We start from the raw sequence: 23,348 nt of genomic DNA on the forward strand, positions 1-23,348 counted from the left end.
ATAAATCTTGTCCCACTGGCAGATTTTCCTACTTATTTCAAGTGAAAATTTATTTGAAACAGGTGAAAATTGTCAAATAAGTTATTTTTCTGGCGATGACTCTAAATGTTGAAATAGCAGTAAAACCACATTCATTGATGAAATGACATAAGGGATGGAAAGGAGGGATGGCAGTTTTACAGGGGGGATGATTTGGACCGTTTTTATTTACGGGGGGGATGCCATCCCCTCTCATCCCCCCTCATCCCCCCTCAACTCCAGTACTGGCTATACTGACTTTTTGAACTGTTGACAGCTTCTAGCAGCTACTCACTCAGACCGTACAAGTGTGTGAATGATTGAATGGTTTTTCTCTATTCATCATCACTAAACGTTAGAAGGTGTGACTGTGACGGAGCGGGGACTCACAGGTGAGCCTCTCTTTGAGCTCCGGGGTGGGGGCCATGTCCACGGCGCTCTTGCTGTGGCAGTTGAGCAGGGTGGGGTCGGCCCCGTGGCTCAGCAGCAGAGAACAAACCTCCACTCGGTTCTTGGACGCTGCTTCGTGGAGAGGAGTGAACTGCCACAAGTCCATGGCGTTCACGCAGGCGCCGTGCTGCAGAGAGAGCAGGCAGGTCGGTCACGTCACAGAACGTTTAGAGCAGCGGTCCCCAACCTTTTCTGAACCGCGGAGCGGTTTAATGTCTGACAGTATTTTCACTGCCCAATCTAAAGGTGTAGCTGATAAAAACTAAATAAAATGACAAGATTGGCACTAAATACTTGTGGTATTTTTCGCTATAGTAATAATAATAATAATAATAATAATAATAATAAAACATCATTTTCAAAAAAATAAAATGAAATAATGGAAATTGTAAATTACCTTTAATATGAGTATTTCTATAAATGTGTTTTTATGTTTGTTTTCTCATTAACGTTATTTAAAGCCAGGCTTTTAATTAATTTGTTATATATAAAAAGAGACCGATATTGAGTGCTTTTATTCTGAAGGCGTCTCACTGAGACCTTGTAAACATCCGGCGCTTCGGACTTTAACGGTAAAAGTTCAAGGAGCATGAGGCAGGATTGAGGCAGGATTTATGAAAAAAATTCGTAGATGTTTTAAGTTTTCTAGTAATAATGTCAGATGAAGCGTTCCAAACCAAAAAGAATGAGCCCTCTAGTGTATCTCTCCGTTGCCTTGAACAGGCTGTGTGCTGCAAAATGTGCTGCAATTCGGTCCCGAATTTCCCGCGCTGTCCTGCGGATGTGACGTCACATGACGCTGCATGCACGTTCTCCCCGTTGTCCCGTGCCGGCTTCACTGTTGGCTGCAGTACCCCCAACGGCCGTCGTGGTGAAGGGTGGCGCTAGAGAGTCTCATTTCTAAAAAAGGAGCCTCGTGCTCCTTTAACGGCAGTAGAAAGTGTGTCTGAAAGACTAAACGAGTGTCAGGAATGCTAAAGTGGAGCCTAACTGACACAAAAAGCAAATTTTATGCCGTATTTATGTCCAGCTTGAGTTAGGTCGCTTATGTATTGTGGTTAACGGTAGCTGTTATTACTGACCGAGCAGCAGCTGCGTCGGTCTGTATCAATGAAAAATAGATTAAACTTATATGAATGTAGAAAGACTAACTTTATTTGATTCCTTTATAGCTCTTATGGTGTGTTTACAGTGTATTTACATCCAAGGAATACAAACATTATGAACCATCAGTTTGAGAGTCAACCGTCATCAGTCGGGGATTCTACAGAAATTATTTTTTCTTTCTGTCCGGCCCGGAACCAAATGACCCACGGCCCGGTACCGGGCCGCGGCCCGGGGGTTGGAGACCACTGGTGTACAGGACAAGCAACCCCTTACTATACATTACTACTTGGTAATAAATACTTCCCCAGCTCTACTGAGGGATTAAAGGGCTATTTGAACTCATGTGCAACCAGTGCAAAATGAGGAAGTTCATCCAATCAGTGTTTAAACCTAACAAGGAAGTTTTGAGTTGGGTGTTATTTTTAACAATTTTCTGGACTATAAGCCACTACTTTTTTCATAGGTTTTCAACCGTGCAGCTTATACAAAGGTGCAGCTATTGTGGATTTTTCTTCCACCGCTCGGGGCGCTCTAACCGGAAATAGAATCAAAACTAAGACAAAATAAATGCAAAGAAGAATACGCTACTTCTTCTTTAGCAGATAGAAGTAGGTAGAAGCAGATTTCAAACAGATAAATAAATACTGGTTATTTTCTCTTGGTTCTGTCCCGTTTTAATCAGCAAAGTTGCTGCCGTGTTAAAAGACACTGTTAGGAAAGGATCTATTTAGGTACAAACATGTACATCATTTACAGTTCAAAATCTTTCTGTACATGTAGTAAATATCTAATCTAACAACATAAATATCTGTGGCTTGCATATATATATATATTTTTTTTTTTTTTAAATAGAGCGGATGCGGCTTGTATTCAGGTGCGGCTTATAGTCCAGAAAATATGGGTAATTTGTTTCAGGGTATTGAGCAGAGCATTTTGATTTCACACGTGTCGTCAGTTTAAACGTGGAGCCAGTTGCTCTGCCGAGTCGTAATGCATCACGAATGGTGTGAACGTAGAGCAAAAAATACTCCAGTTACACAACGATGGAGAACTTTGATCTGGCAATTGTAACATTGATTGACACCTAAGTGTTTAAAATGCTATACTCATACTCCTTTAAGAGGTTTAGACGAGTGTGTGAAATGTTATAGAACTGAAAGTGAAGGGGTGACACATTTAACTTTACTGCACTCCGCAAAATTGCCAAGAAAACTAAAGTAATATATACACAAACACGGAAGGGGGGCTATTTTTTATTTTTTTACCTTGTCTGCACACATATTAATGATTGATACCATGACGGTAGAAACCAAAAGTATATATATGTGCATTATTACTATATTTAATATATATACATATATATACCCATACATATGCGTACACATACATAAATATACACATACAAACCCAGTGATTTTTTTTTTTTTTCCCTGGAAGGGGGGCTATTGATATTATATAAGATTTCAGTTTGATGGGTTTTACTTTTCTGTTCATTTCTTAGGTTTTTCGCAAATCAAATCAAGTTTATTTATATAGCCCTTTACAATAATCAAAAGGTACATGAAAGTCCCTAAAACAATGGCCTGGAAATGGATAATTAAAACCAATGCTTAAAAATAGTTAATAGAATAGTACGTAAAATTGCACCTAAAACCTACACAAAACATAAAACCAATATAAGCAAGTAAGTGTATTAAATTACCTGAGGAAAGGACTTCTCTAGTTGCATTTAAAAGCTAGAGTATAAAAGTGGCTTGTATATCTTTTTTTTTATTATTTTTTTAAAAATAGAGCGAATGCGGCTTATAGTCCAGAAAATACGGTAAATCTCAAAGATCTGAAAGACTTTACTGGACTTACCTTCAGCAGAAGCTCCGTGACCTCAAAGTGTCCGTAGGAGCAGGCGTTGTGAAGAGGAACGAGGCCGCTGAGACACAACATCAGTTTCATCAGTAATAATAATAATACCAAGTAATCTACAGCAGTGGTTTGTTTTTTCAAATCCAGAAGTTATAGAACATAGAAGGAAATATAATTTCAAACATCAGCATGCAAGGACCACTCTTAAGCAGATGTGTATATCGGTTGTGGGAGTAAAACTGTGGAACTCTCAGAATGATTTAAAGGAATGAACAAATTGACTTAGGTTCAAAAAAATGTATAAAGATAAAATATTTAAGTTATATGATCATGAATAGGCTGGGACTTAAACAGTACTATTGATATATGTGGTTGGTTTCTATTTAAGTGTATATTTTTGTAAATATTAGTTACATTGACTGTTCTTTTTGTTTTGGTATTGAATAAGGGGCAGGTAAAATAAGACTTGTCTTCATCCTGCTCCTTTTCGGTCGTGGGTGTGTAGATTGACCACCATGCACAAAATAAATAAATAAATAAATAAATAAATAAATAAATAAATAAATAAATAAATAAATCAAGGTGTTTTTTTAGGCAGGTTTGTTTCTCTGATCTACTCACCCCTTGTCCTTGGCGTGGACGTCAGCGCCGTGCTGGAGAAGGAGCTGGACGATGCGCACCCGGTTGTATCCGGCGGCCAGGTGGAGGGGCGTGGACTGCAAGAGAGGAGCGCTCGTTAGCCGTTAGCCCGGCGATCTGTGAATCTGTGAATCTACTGCCTCCGGTGGCCACGGGGGCAAGCGGCTGATTAGGGCAAGAAGCTTTGTTGCTACGACGGGCTAGGCTTGATGAGCTGCAGATGAATGGCAGATTTAATGATGGAAGTTCAACGGAGTTTGGGAGCAAAATCCAGGGACAAAAATTCAGTTGCTGCCAGTATTATGCCCTGACCCCAGTGATGACAGAAGCAACTTCATCCGTGTTACTCGTCTCACTACACTTTTATTTGATATTACTGAAATGAATTGCATTTCAAGGCATTGCAGATTTCAAAATGTGTTTTATGCAGTGAGTTGGGAAGACATTCCACTAGTGCTGTTAATAGTCAAAATGGCTGGACAGGAAACACAGTTGGGATACAATAGCTGCGTATAAATATATAGATAAGTTCAGTTTGTAAAGCAAAACTCAAGTCTCTAGTACTTTGATGAAAAAAAAAAAAGGAGTTACGGTAACTTGTGGGGAAATAAAGTGATAAATTTGGTTAATATTATTTTCAGACTACTAAAACCTGCTGTTACTTTATGTCTCTCTTGGTTTAAACCCATGACAGATCCATTCATGCAGAATTTAGATTCCCCTACTGGTTGCTTTCATAAAGCGTCATGTTATTGAATCCCAACTGTAATAAGAAGCGGTGAAGCTGCAGGAAGCAGTCCCGGGGTTGGAAAAAGCCAAACCTGCAAGCTACAAAAAGATTCAATCTAATGCTTCATTTCAGCCAAGAACAGTCAACAGCTCCTTGGTGCAAGGCTGCAAACCAAACATTGGTGGCATACTCTCTAAATATAAAGTTTTAGCTGTTATCAAGCTTTAAAAAAAAAAAAAAAAAAAAGCAGACATCTCAATTTCCATGCAGGGACATTAACGTTACACCAGGAAAGCCAAGTGTAACAGCTCAAGCCGAGTTAAGACTGATGAGATGACTGATTGTGGATGCATCATTCAGCACGGGACCCAAGCAATCAAAAGATATTACCGTAAAAAGGACAGCATAGCGTTTGAATGATGGGTGAAATGCGGCGCATTCATTGTTGCATACCGACTGATCCGACAGGGAACGTGAAAGTACACACACATTTTCACAGAGACAAATTCAAGATTCGGTTGACACGATGCAGAGGGGCAGGCCGTGAGGCATGCATGAGTGACCGTCATCCAAAACCCAAACCAAATTAATACATGAAAGAAAGAATTAAAAGTTCAATCAGATACTGACGGACTGAGAAAGTGATTGAAATTGGAGAAGTGTGAGTGAGTGTGCGGAGGAGAGAGGACAGACGCTGGAGGAAGCAGGCAGTGAACGTTAACAGATCCTTCCAAGTCCAAAAAGATGAGCCGTTACCACGACAACAACCCAACTCACTCACTCAATCACACACACACACACACTCATACCCACACACACACACACATACAAGGAATGGGCGATATTTTACCGTTCACGATATACCGTCAAAAAAATTCCCCATGGTAAGAATTTGTCATCTCGCGGTAAAAACGATAAATTCCCGTTGATGACGTTTGTGGAAACGAAAGGAAGAGCGAAAGAAAAGGCGAAAGAAAGAGCGAAAGAGCGAAAGAGCGAAAGAAAGAAAGAAAGAGCGAAAGAAAGAAAGAAAGAGCGAAAGAAAGAGCGAAAGAGCGAAAGAAAGAGCGAAAGAGCGAAAGAAAGAAAGAAAGAGCGAAAGAAAGAAAGAAAGAAAGAAAGAGCGAAAGAAAGAAAGAAAGAGCGAAAGAAAGAAAGAAAGAAAGAAAGAAAGAAAGAAAGAAAGAGCGAAAGAAAGAAAGAAAGAAAGAAAGAAAGAAAGAAAGAAAGAAAGAAAGAAAGAAAGAAAGAAAGAGCGAAAGAAAGAAAGAAAGAAAGAAAGAAAGAAAGAAAGAAAGAAAGAAAGAATAAATTCCCGTTGATACGTGTTTGTGTAACAAACATGGCGGATCTGAGTCATTCCAGTTTTGCAGTACAGGTGTAACTCATTTAATTGGTTTTTATTAATTCAATTTAATTGGTGTAGTTTAGTAGCATTTAGTATTCTTTTAGAGCAGTGATTTGGGGGCTCCAAAGACTGAATGTGGTGATAGATTTATAGTTACAAAGAGTTGAATTGGTATTTTTTTTATCATTATTGGGATAAATGCCAGAAATTATCGTGATCAATTTTTTTGTCCATACCGCCAATCCCTCACACACACACACACACGCGCGCACACACACCCACACACACCTCAGTAACATGAGTGACCCGAACACCCAGGTCCATGATGTGCAATTAACAAGTGACAGCCAGCGTATTGGTCAAATAAAAACGATGAATTAAAAGGAATTTAAAAAAAGATCACAACAGTGCATCAATCAAGTGGCCGTTATCAAAGTCAAACTTACCAGCATTTTTTGTGAAGTTGACTGATCGACAAATGTTGCCAGAGTCACACGGAAAACAAAACGAAACACAAATTACAAAATGGCAGAATGTTTTCACAGCAACCCCCCTCTCCCTTCAGGTCAAAGAAACACAGAATGCAGATTAGCTGGGGGGGAAAGGGGGACATTTACATTTCTCCTCAGGACTTTGTGAAAAAGAAGGTCCACTTTATCGTTTAGCACTTTTATCCCAGACCAAATCTACTCTAGGCTCGGCTCATGCAAACTCTAGTCAGTAATACGTGAACTGCTGTAGGAAAAAAGAGGGTTAGAAATGATAGAAGCCGGTCCTAATTTGTGGTGAAAGAAAATGGATAGTATTTATGATTTTCATGTCATTCACAAAAAAAGGGAAGATGAAACTGTTTAATCATTTCCTCCCCACGTAAAATGCAATGGAATAAAGGTTAAATGAAGAAATAAAAAACAAACATACACAAAAATTAAGGATTTCAAATGTATGAAATGCAAAAACTGTTGTTAACATCAATTATAACGTCTTGTGATTAGTGAAGATGGATGATTGTCTCTCCAGGACACTCAGAAAAAAAGATAAATACTGTGTAGCAACGTAAACACTACAATCTACAATCCACCTAATTCCATGGATTTAATTATAAACAATCCAGTAGAATTGATACAAAATAAAACTAATGATCAGATATCAGTATATTTAATATTCATCAATACAATTTATCAAAAATGTCAAATGATATTTAGTTACCAACTCAATGTGAATGGAAGTGATTATTATGTTCAATCAACAACAATGATATTGATCCCTAGATTAATGAAAATTGTATCATGGCTGATTTTGTAATTCAATGTCATATTGTATTGTTATGAAACTTGTAATTTGCACTAAACACTAAAAAGTCCCAGCAACATTGACTCAGAAGAATATAAAGTTAGACAGAGGAATAGATTAGGATGCTTGTGTAGACAAGTGATTAATGGAGGAAATAAAAGAAAAAGGTAAATAGTTCCAATAAGAAAATAAGTCTTAACAGGAATTATACCTAAATAAAATGAATTGTATGTCTACAAAACTAGAATGAAAAAACTAAAACAGCAGGTAAATTATTTTCCTACTCAACAAATGGCTGCATTTTAATGGTTGTTCTCTCAGATGTAAGTCTCTTTGAAAAAAAGCGTTGGCTAAATGACAGTAGTAGTAATAATAATAATAATAATAATAATAATAATAATAATACACAAACATCCACCATGGAAGATTAATGAGGCTGTTAAGCTGTGTGTTTGTTCAGGATAATAAGGTTTCCCTTAGCACCCCCCCCCTAAAAAAAGTAAATAAAATAAATAAATCCTCTTTGTAGCCCCAGCACAGAAACTAATCCAGCAGTAATTTGACTGCAGGGGTTTTAATTTCACATCTGACTCTGAAATCCCGTGGCAGCAGCTCTATTTAAAACTTTACTGCGGGAGCATTTCACAGAAACACGGTATGAAACACGCTATGAAATATGTGACGTCTGAACGGTGTAATCTGGTGTAATCTGGTGTAAACTGGATCATTCACCTTGCGACCATCGCTGGCGTGACAGTTGACGTTTAACGGAGTCAGCAGCGCCATCAGCTTTTCTTCATTTCCACTCCTGCAATCATATCCAGACCCATGTCATTAACCCTCCGGGACATGTAGGCAAATTTTACACGCTTTTCACTTTTCATTTTTTTTATAATTTTGGCTGAGTTCATCCATATGGCATGAACTTTGGTGAGATTGTGTATTTTTATATGATCTTTTAATTTCCAGCTCAGCTCCTACAGTAAGTCTAAAATACACTCTGTACAAACAATTGTTACACTCTGACCCTTTAGCGCAAAGAACGCACCATTGAAACCCATTCAAACTTCAATCCAATAATAATCCAATAATAATCCAAAACAAAAAATTCTACTTTGCATGTAGCATATTGAAAATAATTCATTTTTTTCTGTTTTTTTTTTTTAACTAAAAACATGGTGGCATCGTGACAAAAACCTGGCATTTAAAGGGTTAGAATTTATTTAAAAAAAATCATGAATATTTGATATCAATACTTAGGTCAGATATTGGTGAAAGAAATTAGCTCAATTAAAGTAGAATATAATATTAATGTATAATATGTTTTATAGCTACCTTATGAAATGCGCATTTTTTGCGCTAAAGGGTCAAAGTGTAACAATTATTAGAACTTTCCCGGAGGGTTAAGCATACTCAATGAAAATCATTACTCACAAGGGTTTTACAAATAAATTAGGACACCGTAATGACAATGACTTTCCAAAGGCTTTTCTTTTTTTAAATGGCAACACTGTAGTACATTTAACTGTGTGTTATCAAGAAAACATGGGATATCGCAGTTAAATGCGACACCGTTGTCTCACCTCTTCTGTGTTGGGAAATAGGGGGCGTTGCAGAATCAGGGGGGATTTAAGTAAAGTGCTATATCACAAAATTAGAAGAAATCTAGAAAAATCTTAACTAAAAAAAATATATATATCTAGATGACGGTTATTTCCAAAACACTATCAGGAGTAAAGTACAACGATGTAGTTCTCTCCAGTAGAACTGTAGGAGCAGCTGTTTTTGAAGCATTTACTTTTTATGCATATTTCATTCTTACACAAAAGCAGAACTAAAAATACTGTATTCCTCACCTTGCTGCTTCCAGAAGTTCGTCCTTCTTGTATTCACCTAATCAAAATAGAAAATAGAAGTCAAATAAACTGACAATAATATCAAAGTCATGTATTCCAAACACATTTTTAATGAAATATACAACTTAGTTAATCAAATACTTCCTATTTTGTTTGATAGGTAAAAACACAGTGCAGGTGACTAGTGGAAATAAATAAAAGAAAAAAAAAGAAAAAAGAAATAAAGTAAAACAAACCACATAATATTAAAAAGGTCATACAATCTGATTTCAATGTGCAAATTATCAGTAATATTCCAGGATAGAATCACATCTATATCTGACCACAGAGCTCCGCAGCACGAAAGAGAACAGTTTTGTGCACGTCAAAAGTCAAGGCTTAATCATGAACTCCAGGGCATCAGAGTTTTCTGTGCATAAAAACCCAAAAGATCAAGAAAACTATGTTCCTAAAACTGAAAGGCTCTAGGAATACTTTTTTAAAAGCATCAAAACTGCAGCGGCGCTGCCAGACCTCCAATATCCTGACACCTACTACCTGATTAACTTTCCTTTGTCCTACTCCAGGGATTCTCTTAACCATTACAAAAGCCTGCAGGGGCAGAAATGGACGTTATGCCCTGGATTTGTGAACATTCAGCTTTGGACTCTGTCAGCAAAGGATTATTTGATCATGACTGGAAGGGTAAGAGGCTCTTCATTCATTTAATTAACGAAGGCGCTTAAAAAAAAGGGGCACAGCACCAACGCAGAACATGCCAGTAATCGGTAATTAGAATCAAATGTTACGTGGATTTTCGCCAGTTAAATCAGACTGTTTACTGTGTGAATGAAAATTTTAACGCACCACCACATGCATTAATTTCATACATCCATGATAAATGGTTATCATGCAGGTGCCTATTTTTATTTTTAGGTAAGTTTTTCACAAAGACTGAATCAGCTGGATTCAGTGAGAGTTGCTCTCATGTGTCAGCGTTTTATGGCATAAATTTGTTTATCTCGCTTCTCTGGATCTTTTTTACGAATCCGATAAAAAGCTCTGCCTGTTGTCTTTTTTCTAATATTCTGGTATTCCCGGTGCATCGTTTCTACCGTTTAACCGGCGTAGAAACGTTTGTCCTTCTCACTCGCTCCAGCTTTCCTGCCAAAATGGCAGTTTACAGGACTGTCTCAGAAAATTAGAATATTGTGATACAGTTTTTTATTTTCTGTAATACAATTAAAAAAAACTAAAATGTCAGACATTCTGGATTCATTACAACATCAACTGAAATATTGCAAGCCTTTTATTATTTTAATATTGCTGATTATGGTTTACAGTTTAAGATTAAGATTCCCAGAATATTCTAATTTTTTGAGATTGGATATTTGAGTTTTCTTAAGCTGAATTTATACTTCAACGTTGACGTGGAGTCTGTGACTGCGTTTCCATGCATCAATAACCCTTTTAAAACCCGAATATTAGCAATAACCCGGTTTTGCACGGCCATGTAAACACCAATAACCCCTTTGAATAACCCGAATTTGCTAATATTTGGGTTTTTAAAAACCCCAATATGACCCCTGGGTTACTACTTTTAAAACCCGAATATTGGGTCATGTAAACACCAAACTGAATATCCCCATCAAACGGAACAGGAATTTGTTTTCTGCACATGCTCTGTTCACAAGGAATCCTGGTCTTTTGAGTCCAGGAAGTTTTTATAAACACGGAGAAACGCAAGACCAGGAGGAGACTAATCACTTCATAAATGTAATGAAGGATATGAACATTTCTGCATTTGTAGACGGTAGAAAGTACCGGGATAGCCAGATTTACAAGAAGGTGAGAGAAAAGTTGCGCGAAGCAGCATTTGTTTTGAATTTGGATACAGGAAGAAGAAGTGGAAATGACGGGCATTGCGTCATGATGTTCTCCGTGCGTCGCTGGTTTGATCCAGATATCCCGAATGATTAATTACCATGTAAACGGAATATTCCAAATGTTTCAGTAACCGGAATATTAGCAATAACCCGAATTTTGACTGCATGTAAACGTAGTCTGTGATGCAGCTGTGAACTCGTGCGTCACCACAGAACTCCACACACGTGTAACAGACCGCTAATAACTGATCACTGGGAATGCATTTCTCACGCATACCACTTCATACCAGTGTAATATGCTTGTGGAGCGCGCACACACACACACAAAATTACAGGTGGTATTTATATCAAAACACAAAAACCAATATTGTGCCTGAGCTATTTTCACACTTTAAACACCAATGCACCCCATGTGTACTAGACAAGTATAAAAAGGTATTTGCACAATCTTAAGAAAATACAAAAACAACTAATTATTGCATTAGTCTGAATTAAATTTTAGTTTAAACTATATGTAAACAGATTTTTCCCACTGAAATAACCTTTCCAGCCATATTCATTCTCTCTCATGAAAGGGATCGGGTACAGAAATGTACCAAAATAATTGTACCACGGTCGGCTTGTGGTCACTCATTCACGAAACACAAATTTAAACATGTCTAGAATGTAGAATCATATTTAAAGCTATATATTTTCACTGAACAGCATTCAATAAGAAGTGAGAACGTCTTTGTGTTTTATATATTCCCATTCTTTCCTCTTCCATGTAGCTGCCACTAACCATTATTTTCTTGTTGATGAATCTAGCGATTATTATTTTAAATTAATCTTATTATGATTTTTCTCCACTTTTTGTAACATCCTTCTGTTAAATGCCAACAATTAATACATTTTTACTATACTCACAATTTTTTACTTGTGAAAAAATAAAATACATTTTATACATAAACTAAAGTTGCTTATGGCATTGTTTAGTTTATTCAGAACAATCTCCATCAATCTAAAATAACATATTCAAAGTAAAAAAAAAGTGCAAACACTGTTACACTTTGTGTAAAAGTCCATAATTGTAACATAAATTCTGCCCAATGTTGGAAGTCTGACTGGTTTTCCATCACAAGCGTTAAATGCTGCACAATTCACGTTGAATATGTTGCTTTTTTAATCTTAAATGATCTTTTACCAGGTGATAGCACAAAGGGATGTATATTTGCCAACAGTTACATTAACAGACAGCACAGTCATGACATTATTAGAAATCAATATTGTTTTAAGTGCTCAAAAACGATCCAAATATGCTAGAACTCTTTGAAACAGGTAAGTCGTTAGCGTCATCATTTTAATTTTACACCAGAAACTGATCAAGCCACAACTTGGACATGAAAACTATAAAATAACAAACTACATTTAAGCTAATGCGTTTACTGTCAATTAATAATTAGGTAAATGCTTATATTGTAGTGTTGTCACTTTAAATGTTTTCTTTTGAGATGCTCACGCATGGCGGTTGTGCTGCTGTGATACGTTATTTAGATTTTACTGAGCGCAAAGAGCACCGTTTTGTTGGGTTTCACCTTTTTTTCTTCTTCCTTGAGGAAGAAAAAGTCCCAAACCTGATGGTCGAATGGTAGAAGTTTGATTTGATTAACGTCTGCTCCTTGTACTCGCTGTTGTCCGGGTGTTGTGTACATGCAGCATGCCACGCACTCTCTGCAAGTCCACGTATAGATATAGTGACTGTGTTTCCATGCATCAATAACTCTTTTAAAACCCGAATATTGTCAATAACCCGAATTTGCACGGCCATGTAAACACCAATAACCCCTTTGAATAACCCGAATTTGCTCATATTCCGGTTTTTAATTATCATATTCAAATTGATTTACTTGCGGTAGGAGACAGAGTGTCGTTTGAATGTGGACGCGCGTGGATAAGGGCATATACAGTTTTGAACAAAAAGATTTTGCGTTGGCAAGATTTCTGCACAAGGATTTAAGATGAAATCCAGACAGCGTTCGAACACGACACCCCTGGGTGCTAAGATGGGAGCGGCTGACGTGTATTACTGTATACAGTAACTTCATGCAAATGGAAATTAAAAGCAGACGTTACTATTTTGGACAGCTAAAAATAAAAACGTCTGAACTACTGACCATCCCTGTGTTATCTGGTTTATTTTTATGAGTTATAGCTCTTTTTATACTGCTTGTACCTCCTGGTGTATTAACAGTAATTAAGCTGCATCATTAGTGACAATTTGCGCATACTGACATAATTCTATGTAACATCCCCAACTCCTTTGATGGCACAGGAAAAGATCAAACTTAAATGAAAAGCAAAGGGCAGGTGAAGCGCGATGATGTGAGCATAAATGTAAGTGGTGAGTAGAAACAGACCTGTAAGAACAGCCTTGGCCGACGGGTCAGCGAGATCCAGAGCAGATTTGCCATCAGTGTTGCGGATGTTTGGATCAGCTCCGTGCTGAAGTAAGACTGTATGAAGGAAAGAAGAAAAAAGATCAGTTATGTCTTACACCCGGTCAAGCAGAGGTGGGTAGTAACGAGTTACATTTACTCCGTTACATTTACTTGAGTAAGTTTTGGGAAATGTTGTACTTTTAGGAGTAGTTTTGAATCACTATACTTTTTACTTTTACTTGAGTAGATTTGTGAAGGAGAAACTGTTCCTCTTACTCCGCTACATTAGGCTACGTTGAGCTGTTACTTTTCTTTTATTCCTTTTATCCACGTACGCGTCAATCTCATGACATCACTGAGTGATTCTTTGGGAAAAATGTTTGTTTTTGCATGTTTTGTCACATTTACACAGACTCAAACACACACAGAGTTTCTATGAGTTCATGTTTGTTCTAGTTCTGCCTGGTTAAAAAAGAAAAGTACAAAGGCTTGAAATTTTGTGCTACTTGTGCTTAATTTATTTTTTTATTCTGTTATTTTATTTATTTTATTATTTATTAAAGTACTTGAATTTACTTTAAGCTTATTTTAATTTAAGCTATTTTTTATTAATTTCAATTTATTTTATTGTTTTATTGATTTAATTTGGCTGAAGATGATTATTTTGTACTTTTGTCTGTTTGAATGCTTGTGTTAAAAAAATAAATCAGACGTTACTCAACAGTTACTCAGTACTTGAGTAGTTTTTTCACCAAGTACTTTTTTACTTTTACTCAAGTAATTATTTGGATGACTACTTTTTACTTCTACTTGAGTCATATTATTCTGAAGTAACAGTACTTTTACTTGAGTACAATTTTTGGCTACTCTACCCAGCTCTGCGGTCCAGTCCCTCTTTTGCAAAGAAGACGGAAAAAAGGAACAATAGACAGACTCTCGGTTGCGTTTATTTGTACTAAATTAGATTTATCTCATCACCACCATAATAAAATATTCAAAATATGGGTTAAACAGTTAAATATGTAAATCCAAATATTAGGTTTTTGAAGAAGAAATAATCACGAGAGCAAAATTATCTATGGAGGTATAAAAAGAATCTATAAATACATGTGGCTCACCAATGCACACGTCTATCTTCCCCTTGATGGCGGCTTCGTGCAGCGGCGTGTAGTTCCAGTTATCTCTGGCGTTGGGATCTGCTCCCTGACACAGGAGGAGGCTGACGACCTCTGCATGTCCGAAAGAGCAGGCGTTGTGCAGGGGGATGAGACCGCCATCGTCCCTGGCGTGAACGTTGGCCCCCGTCTGTAAAAGGTGCTCTACCACATCTTTCCTACCAAAACCTGAGGAAGAAAAACAAAACAAAAACATGCAACATGTCTTCATTATGTTTACAGTGGAGGGCGGTGCTAATCCAAGCAACAAACCAACAAATGCGTGCCGGAATAGTTACTGCGTTTACATGCATCAATAACCCTTTTAAAACCAGAATATTGGCAATAACCTGAATTTGCACGGCCATGTAAACACCAATAACCCCTTTGAATAACCCGAATATGACCCCTGTGTTACTCCTTTTAAAACCCGAATATTCGGTCATGTAAACTCCTAACGGGATATCCCCATCAAACGGAACATGAATTTGTTTTCTGCGCATGTTCTGTTCACAAGGAATACTGGTCTTTTGAGTCCAGGAAGTTCTTATAAACACGGAGAGACGCAAGACCAGGAGGAGACTAATCACTTCATAAATGTAATGAAGGATATGAACATTTCTGCATTTGTAGACGGTAGAAAGTACCGGGATAGCCAGATTTACAAGAAGGTGAGCGAAAAGTTGCGCGAAGCAGCATTTGTTTTGTATTTGGATACAGGAAGAAGAAGCAGAAATGACGGGAATTGAGTCATGATGTTCTCCGCGCATCGCTGGTTTGATCCAGATTGTGGCTTACAGTTTAAGATTAAGATGCCCAGAATATTCTAATTTTTTGAGATATTTGAGTTTTCTTAAACTGTAAGCCATGATCAGCAATATTAAAATAATAAAAGGCTTGCAATATTTCAGTTGATTTGTAATGAATGCAGAATGTGTGACATTTTTGTTTTTGTAATTGCATTACAGAAAATCACAATATTCTAATTTTCTGAGACAGTCCTGTACAGGGGGGCAGATCCGATGTCAGGATTGGGGGGGACACCAAAGTGATTTAAATTTTTTGCCAATATGCAACTCATACCATGCCATAAATTGGTAAAGGCGTGCCAAAAAATACTGCACAGGGAATCATTTATTGTGCTTACCTTTCTTGTTTATTTGTCCTAAACAGCCAACAGTGTGTGTCACTGCTTACTTAACTGTTATATTCGTAAATCATAATTTTAAGGGTTTTGGGCATGTAGTGTCTACTCATCTCAAATTCTTCTCACCATCTTCCTTTTATCCTATGGGACTAGTTTATGCACGATCAATTGATATATGGATGAAATATGGAGCCCTAAACAAGTTGTTTAAACTAACTGATCATGTTTTAACACAGTTATGGTGGTAAACAGTTCTAAAAAAAAAAAAAAAAAAAAAAAAAAAAAAGGACCCATTGCTAAGAGCACAATAAAACACAGCACAAGTTGACCCAACATTAGGGCTGCAACGATTCGTCGACGTTGTCGACAAAAATCGTTAATAAAAATTGTCGACAATGAATTCCATTGTCGACAATTGTCGCCAGACTGCCGAGAGTCGCGCATGCACGACAGCGTCTCAGCGCAGCTGTGGGTAATAAAACTTCAAAAGTCGGTAATGCATTTGAAGAGAAAGCACGTCGGAGTGTTGAACGAAACAGACTCGCCTTGGTAAGATATTAAGCCTATTTTCATTTATTAAATTAACTTGTTTCATTCGTTAACTTTGATTATTTCATGTTATTTATTAGTGTTATTTGAGCCAATCACAGCTACTCTCGTTGCTATAACATCAATCACAATTGATTGGCGAAAAAGCTTGTGTGTGATGACAATGATGGATTAGCATCTAACTTTCAGTCAGGTTTCCTATGAACTGTCAATTATCCATCAAACTCCACAATGATCATGTTAACATTAAATCAAATAGATTTGTCTTGACATTTCTCTTGCGGGACCGGAGAAGACACTAAATCAATGCATTTCTATTATTGTGCGCGGTGCGGGCATGAATTCTCAGAGTTTTGCAGGAGCAGGATGAAGAAAAAAGTCCTGCTATATCAGGGCTCTAGTGCCATCTTTCTTGTGTTTATTATCATTTGCCACATAATTAAAGCAACCTCATACTAAATTAAAAAAAAGATTAATTATCCAATTAGTCGACTGATCGTTTCAATAGTCGGTGACTAGTCGACTATTAAAATAGTCGTTAGTTGAAGCCCTACCCAACATCAAATTTATTTACATAAATGTCCATGTTCGTTTTCATCAACGGGCAGGTACAAATGTAAACAGAACGTTGACAAAAAGTCATTGTCAAGCCCGTCAAAAATTTAAAAAATATTAATTCAGACTAAAAAAATAAAGAATTATGGAGTAGCAATACTTTCATTCTGTAAACCTCAAAACGCACCGTGGATGTATTATTTTTTTAGAAATATATTTTTTAATAAATATTCTACATATTCAACCTTTAAGTCTGAAAATACATTTGTTCAATTTTGAATAATTTAGGGTATTTTTATTGGGGGGGACAATTCATGTTTTTCAGAAATTGTGGGGGCTAGTCCCCCCTTGGATCTGCACCCATGGTCCTGTACATAAAATCATAAAACAACAACAAAAAAAACCCATCTTACAGCCAACACCAGCCCAGATCATCGGCCTGAGTTAAGCCACATTTAAGCTTGTTTTGTGGATCCCTGCTCCCTTATGTAATGAGATTTACTCATGTTGGACTCCATGTCTAAAACAACAGAAGTGTCGCCCCCCCTACACAAGAAAAGGCTGTTTATGCCGCCGCGTTACATCGACGGCGTAAGGTACGCGGCGACGCGCAGGTAGGCTCTGCATTGAGTGACGCGGGACCGTGAATCAGACTCACCCGCGGCGAAGTGCAGCGGGGTGGATTTACGCCCGGCCATGTCCTTCGCGTTCACGTTGTTGGCGTCCACCAGCCTCTTCACCCGGGACACGTCCCCGTTCCGGCACGCCTCGAACAGCTCCCTGAAGGCGCAGCCGTCGGCGGGGCTGGAGCCCGCGGAGGTCGGGGTGGAGCCCGGGCTGGAGCCGCTACTACAACCCGCGGTCTCGGCCTCGGCCTCGGGCTCCGGGGAGGCCGCGGCCGAGACCGCGGGCTCGAGTGCGGCGTCCAGCCCGCCGCTGCACTCCCTGTCCGGGGGCAGCAGCAGGGCCATGGCCGGGGCGGGGGTGGCGGGTCCGCCCGAGAGAACGCTGCTCCGCGGCGGGGACGGGAGGTCTGAGGGTCGGCTCTGCTGGGGCTGGGGCTGGGGCTGCTGCTGCGTGGTGGAGCGACGAGACACCGCCATTACAGCAGCCACAGCAAACTACAATAAACTAGTCCTTTCCGGTGAAAGTGCTGCAGTTTCCTGTCAGCTGTTTCTGTCGGGGGAAACACAAACCCCCGGAGAGACGAAATACACAGATAAACTTATTATATATATCCCCCCGAAACCAAAACTATGTCCTATCCCGGTAAGAATAGAATAGAAGCTTTATTTGTATTATTATTTATATTATATTATTATATATTATATATATATTATATAATATAATTATAATATAATTATATAATTATAATTATATATATTATATATATATATATATATATATATATATATATATATATATATATATATTATATATATAATTACGTATATAATATAATTATATTATATTATATATATTATTATATTATATATTATACATATTATATTATTATATATTATTTAATAGAATTATAATATAATTATATATATATTATATTATATATTATATAATATTGTTATATATATATATATATATATATATATATATATATATATATATATATATATATATATATATATATATATATATATATATAATTACTATTATTTATAATAATACATATATAATTACATATATATATTTTATATATATATATAAAATTACGTATATAATAATATATAATATTATTATATTATATATTATACATATTATATTATATATATTATATTATTTATATTATATTATAGCTTTAGTTGTATTGCATACAGTGGCAAGGCAAGTTTATTTGCATAGCTCATCATTTGTATAAGATCATCATTCAGCAGTGAAGACACATTTCTGTGTATACATTCTGTGTATACATTTCTGATATATATATATATATATATATATATATATATATATATATATATATATATATATATATATATATATATTGATCATTATCGTTATAGGCATCAACAGCCCTCAACTGCAAGGCAAGGCAAGTTTATTTGGAGGCTATAGTATAATTCAGCACAAGGTAATTCAAAGTGCTTTACATTAACATTAAAAGCAGCAAGACACAATTAAACAGTAAATAACAAATAAAATGATAAGAAAAGAAGTAAAATGATAAAAAGCACAAGTTGTTAAAAAGTAAGGGCAGTAGAGTACAGTAGGTAAGTATTTAATTAACAGTAATGTTTTTGGGCCTGATTTAAAGGAGCTGACAGTTGGAGCAGACCTCAGGTCTACAGGAAGTTTGTTCCACCGGTGAGGAGCAGAATAACTGAACGCTGCAAGCTCACATTGCTTGGTTCTGGTTCTTGCAGTAAAAGCAGCAGCAATAGATAAAGTGATAGGTGCAACAGTCCGAGGTGTTCATGAGGGAAGGTATTCACCAGCTAGGAGTTATTAAGTAATGATATGGCCCAGGGTAAGAAACTGTTGGTGAATCGGGTGCTGCCTTCACTGGCCTGTAGCGCCTGCCGGAGGGGAGCAGGTTAAACCGGTGCTGAGCCCGGTCGTTCAGTCATTTTAAGTGATAGATTGATTAATCCAGTAACTGAACCTCACTGTTGACATGACTGCACACATGTATCAGAATGACTTTCAGATTTTTAGAGTTTGAAATTCAATTTAAACCCTTCATGTTATTATGTTCCAAACAGAAAAACGACTTAAAACAGTCAAGAATCCACAATCTCGATAGATAGATAGAAGCCGGTGTTGGTACTGTTGTGCCACTTCACAGCAAGAAGGTTGATGGTCTAAAGTGTGTTTTGTTTTTCTTCTGTAACAATGTCTTTTTTTTCTTCTTTCCCAAAGCACACTACTATCACAAAGCAAGGTATGCACAATTAAATTCAGCAATACGTCAATCATTAGGACTCAATTAGGAGTGTGTCATTAATCTCAGTTATTGTGAGCAAACATGACTGTAAGACTGGTGACTTGTCCGGTATGAAACCTTTGTTGTTGTTATTGTTGTTGTACTAAATTAAAGCTGGTTTTGATTCCTGCTCCTCGAGGCCTGAACAGGACAAATGGACAAATGAGACTATTATTTATGCTAGGTAGATTATTACTGCAAATATAGTTATTTCTATACCAAGATAAATGTTTTAAATGTTCAAGGTAACCTCATTTTCACTTTAATTCTTTAACATCGCTGATAAGGAAATGGTCCATTATTTTATTAATCATAATAATAATAATAATAATAATTTCAATTTATATAGCGCTTTTCACCTGAAACGACAGATCTCAGAGCTTTTTACAAAGAAGACTAAAAACAAGACTAAGAAACTAAGACAAAACCTAGCTACTAAGTAAGATAAAAAGTTGTGGGCAGCAAAAAGATAAAAAATAAATAAAAAAATATTTGAATAAAAGGGGTCAAGGGAAGAGTTCAGGGGAAAGCCCGCTTATAGAAGAGTGTTTTAAGGCCCGTTTTAAAGGACTCCACAGAAAGCTGTTGCTTTAAAATATAGCGGCAGATGTTAAATATCACTTTCAATTCAATTCCTTTTATTTGAAGGAATATTTGCAAACTTTTAATAAGCACTCCAAATGTTCTGGTTTCCAGTCTCAACTATTCTGGGAAAAAAACAACAAGAGCAAAAACAAACATATAAGGTGAGATTGGAAGTTATTTCAAAATCGTATTTATTTATTTTCAGTCATTCTTATGTAGATTTATTTGCCGGTGCAACTTTACACCATAGCTTTGCCTCACATTTGCGTAGTTGCATAGTTGCCTACTCTGCTTTAAAGCAAGGCCAGGGTTTTCGATTCAGATCCGTTGCTGCTGCTAGAGCCAGTTCCAAACAGGGACCAGTTCCAAACAGGGACCAGGACCCCGAGTCATAGTTGTGTTTTCCACGTTTGCATGTCTCTGGTGGGATGTGATATAGCCAGTGTATCATCAAAATATAATTTCCAACTGTTTGGGCCTCATTAATACAGAAGCCTCGGTATTATTTTTGACAAACACCTCAATTTCGACTAGCATATTAATTCCGTTGTCCAATCATGCTTCTTCCAACTTAGAAAAATATCAAAAATCAGGTCATTTCTTTAATTTAAAAGTTGGTTTGATAAAAATAAGCTTTTGTTAAATCTGAAAAAAAAAACTAAATTTATGGTTTTTACAAATCGAAAAAAGGAGGAAATTGCACTTTCATTTGCAGGAGAGAGCATTGAGAGAGTGTCTATGTTTAGGTTTTTGGGTACTATTTTAGACGACAAGCTGACATGGAAAAACCATATAGCATATGTAAAAGCCAAGGTGGCGAAGAGTATATATATTTTGAATAAGGTTAAGTTTATTTTGAATACTAACACACTAAGAACTCTGTATTGTACATTTATCTTGCCATATCTAAATTATTGTGTGGAAGTGTGGGGTAATACATCTGGCACAGGGTGACTTGAATGTGTGCAAGGTAAAATTAAATCTGAAGACTATCAAGGCATTCTGGAGAGAAAGGTGCTGCCTAGTGTCAGAAAGCTTGGTCTCAGTCGCAGGTCATGGATCTTCCAACAGGACAACGATCCAAAACACACAGCCAAAAACACCCAAGAATGGCTGAGAGAAAAGCGTTGGACTATTCTAAAGTTCCTTCCATGAGCCCAGATCTGAATCCCATTGAACATCTGTGGAAGGAGCTGAAACATGCCATTTGGAGAAGACACCATCAAACCTGAGACAACTGGAGCAGTTTGCTCATGAGGAGTGGGCCAAAATACCTGTTGACAGCTGCAGAACACTCATTGACAAATACAGAAATCGTTTAATTGCATTGATTGCCTCAAAAGGTTGTGCAACAAAATTTATGTTATGGGTACCATCATTTTTGTCCAGCCCTATTTCATTAGTTCTTTTTTTTTTTAACAATTATGTTAATCAACAATTCAAAAGTAATGGCTGATTTTGATTATTTAATTTTTAATACATTTTTATTTATTGTCACTTTTGTAAGTTTCAAGTGATTTCAGTGAGAATTGTGGGTTTTTCCTTCTTTAACTGAGGGGTACCAACAATTTTGTCCACGTGTGTACAATAGGGCCTTTGCACTGTCAGTGCTCGGGCCCTAATGAGAGAAACACAGGGAAACGCACAACAGGCACACAAGCCTTTGAAATCTGTAAGAGAAAAAACAAACAAACAAACAGACACAAGAACAGGCAGAGACACAAACAGCAACAATTTCAGGTCCCTGAGACTGAATCAGGACTAGAATACTGTGATTATCTGTCCCCAAAACTGTGGAGTGAGTGTGTAGGAGAGTGAGCAGGTGTGTGTGTCTGTGTAACTGTGTGTGTGTGTCTGTGTAAAACAAGGCTTTACCTGAACTTTACCGTTCAATCAACTGTTTCACACTTCCTGTCAGAAAAAGGTTAATTTCTAAACTCATACTACCACTTGTTGATTATGCAGATATTGTTTATCAAAATACTCCAGATACCCATCTTAAACCTCTGACTGTATTATTTAATTCATTATGTAGATTTGTGTTACGTTGTCCTTTCAGAACATCATTGTTTTATGTTTGATTCATTGAACTGGTTTCAACCCCAATCTAGACGGCAGTTTCACTGGCTTCACTTCCTTATTAAATGTGTTTATTTTCACTGTCCTCCATATTTAAAAAAACTCATGATTCTATATAACTCTCCATACTCACTCAGACATATGAACTTTCCTTTTTTCTTTGTTCCTAGAATTTTAAAAGAGGTTGGTAAAAGATCATTTAATTTAAAAGCTCCATCAGATTGGAATGATCTTCCTCTCTTTTTGCGTTCTATTACCTCTTTTCATTGTTTTAAGTTGTCATTATACTCATCTTAAAACAAATTGCCTGTTTTTAATTTATATATGTATTTTTTGTCCTTTTTTTCAAATTTTTTTTCTCTCTGTTATGTTATATTGATTTCATTGTTCCGGTTTATTTGTAATTTTATTTTGTAAATAGACTTACTTATCATTAGCTCAACTAATGTTTATGAGTTTGCTCACATCTGTCCCGTCTTCTTTCCCACTTTGAGATTACATTTATTGTGAACTGATCATATACAAATACACAGAATTCCTGCAGATAAGGTCTTTATATCTACAAATATATGCATTTTAAAAACTACATATTAGTTATTCACTTATTTCAGGAGGAATTTGCCTGATTTCACTGTCACACTGGTGTTCAAGAAAGACTATATTCACATTTTCTCAGAGTTGCATGAGGATAATAGGAATATTTGATGTAGTGTAAAATAATCAAACAGAATAGGAAGAATTGGAACAAAATGCTCAAC

General features: G+C 36.8%; 1 protein-coding gene across 3 annotated transcripts in view; it reads right to left on the minus strand.

Moving 5' to 3' along the window:
* Positions 1 to 18,117, minus strand: part of LOC133451384 (poly [ADP-ribose] polymerase tankyrase-1) — a 42,084-nt gene extending 23,967 nt beyond the window's left edge. For 2 of the 3 annotated variants that reach the window (XM_061730374.1, XM_061730372.1), the window contains exons 1-9: positions 17,647 to 18,117; positions 14,702 to 14,926; positions 13,563 to 13,658; positions 9,302 to 9,338; positions 8,178 to 8,253; positions 6,599 to 6,619; positions 4,057 to 4,151; positions 3,436 to 3,502; positions 409 to 595 (exon numbers count right to left, since the gene is read on the minus strand). In XM_061730374.1, the coding sequence (XP_061586358.1) occupies positions 409 to 595; positions 3,436 to 3,502; positions 4,057 to 4,151; positions 6,599 to 6,619; positions 8,178 to 8,253; positions 9,302 to 9,338; positions 13,563 to 13,658; positions 14,702 to 14,926; positions 17,647 to 18,091 (1,249 nt within the window). In that variant the 5' untranslated portion in view covers positions 18,092 to 18,117. The remainder of the gene's footprint in view (positions 1 to 408; positions 596 to 3,435; positions 3,503 to 4,056; positions 4,152 to 6,598; positions 6,620 to 8,177; positions 8,254 to 9,301; positions 9,339 to 13,562; positions 13,659 to 14,701; positions 14,927 to 17,646) is intronic. The other variant, XM_061730373.1, reaches the window with a different exon arrangement.
* Between the last annotated feature and the right edge of the window lie 5,231 nt (positions 18,118 to 23,348).

The sequence above is a fragment of the Cololabis saira genome, chromosome 9 (genome assembly GCF_033807715.1).
Source record: "Cololabis saira isolate AMF1-May2022 chromosome 9, fColSai1.1, whole genome shotgun sequence".
NCBI classification, from domain to species: Eukaryota; Metazoa; Chordata; class Actinopteri; order Beloniformes; family Belonidae; genus Cololabis; species Cololabis saira.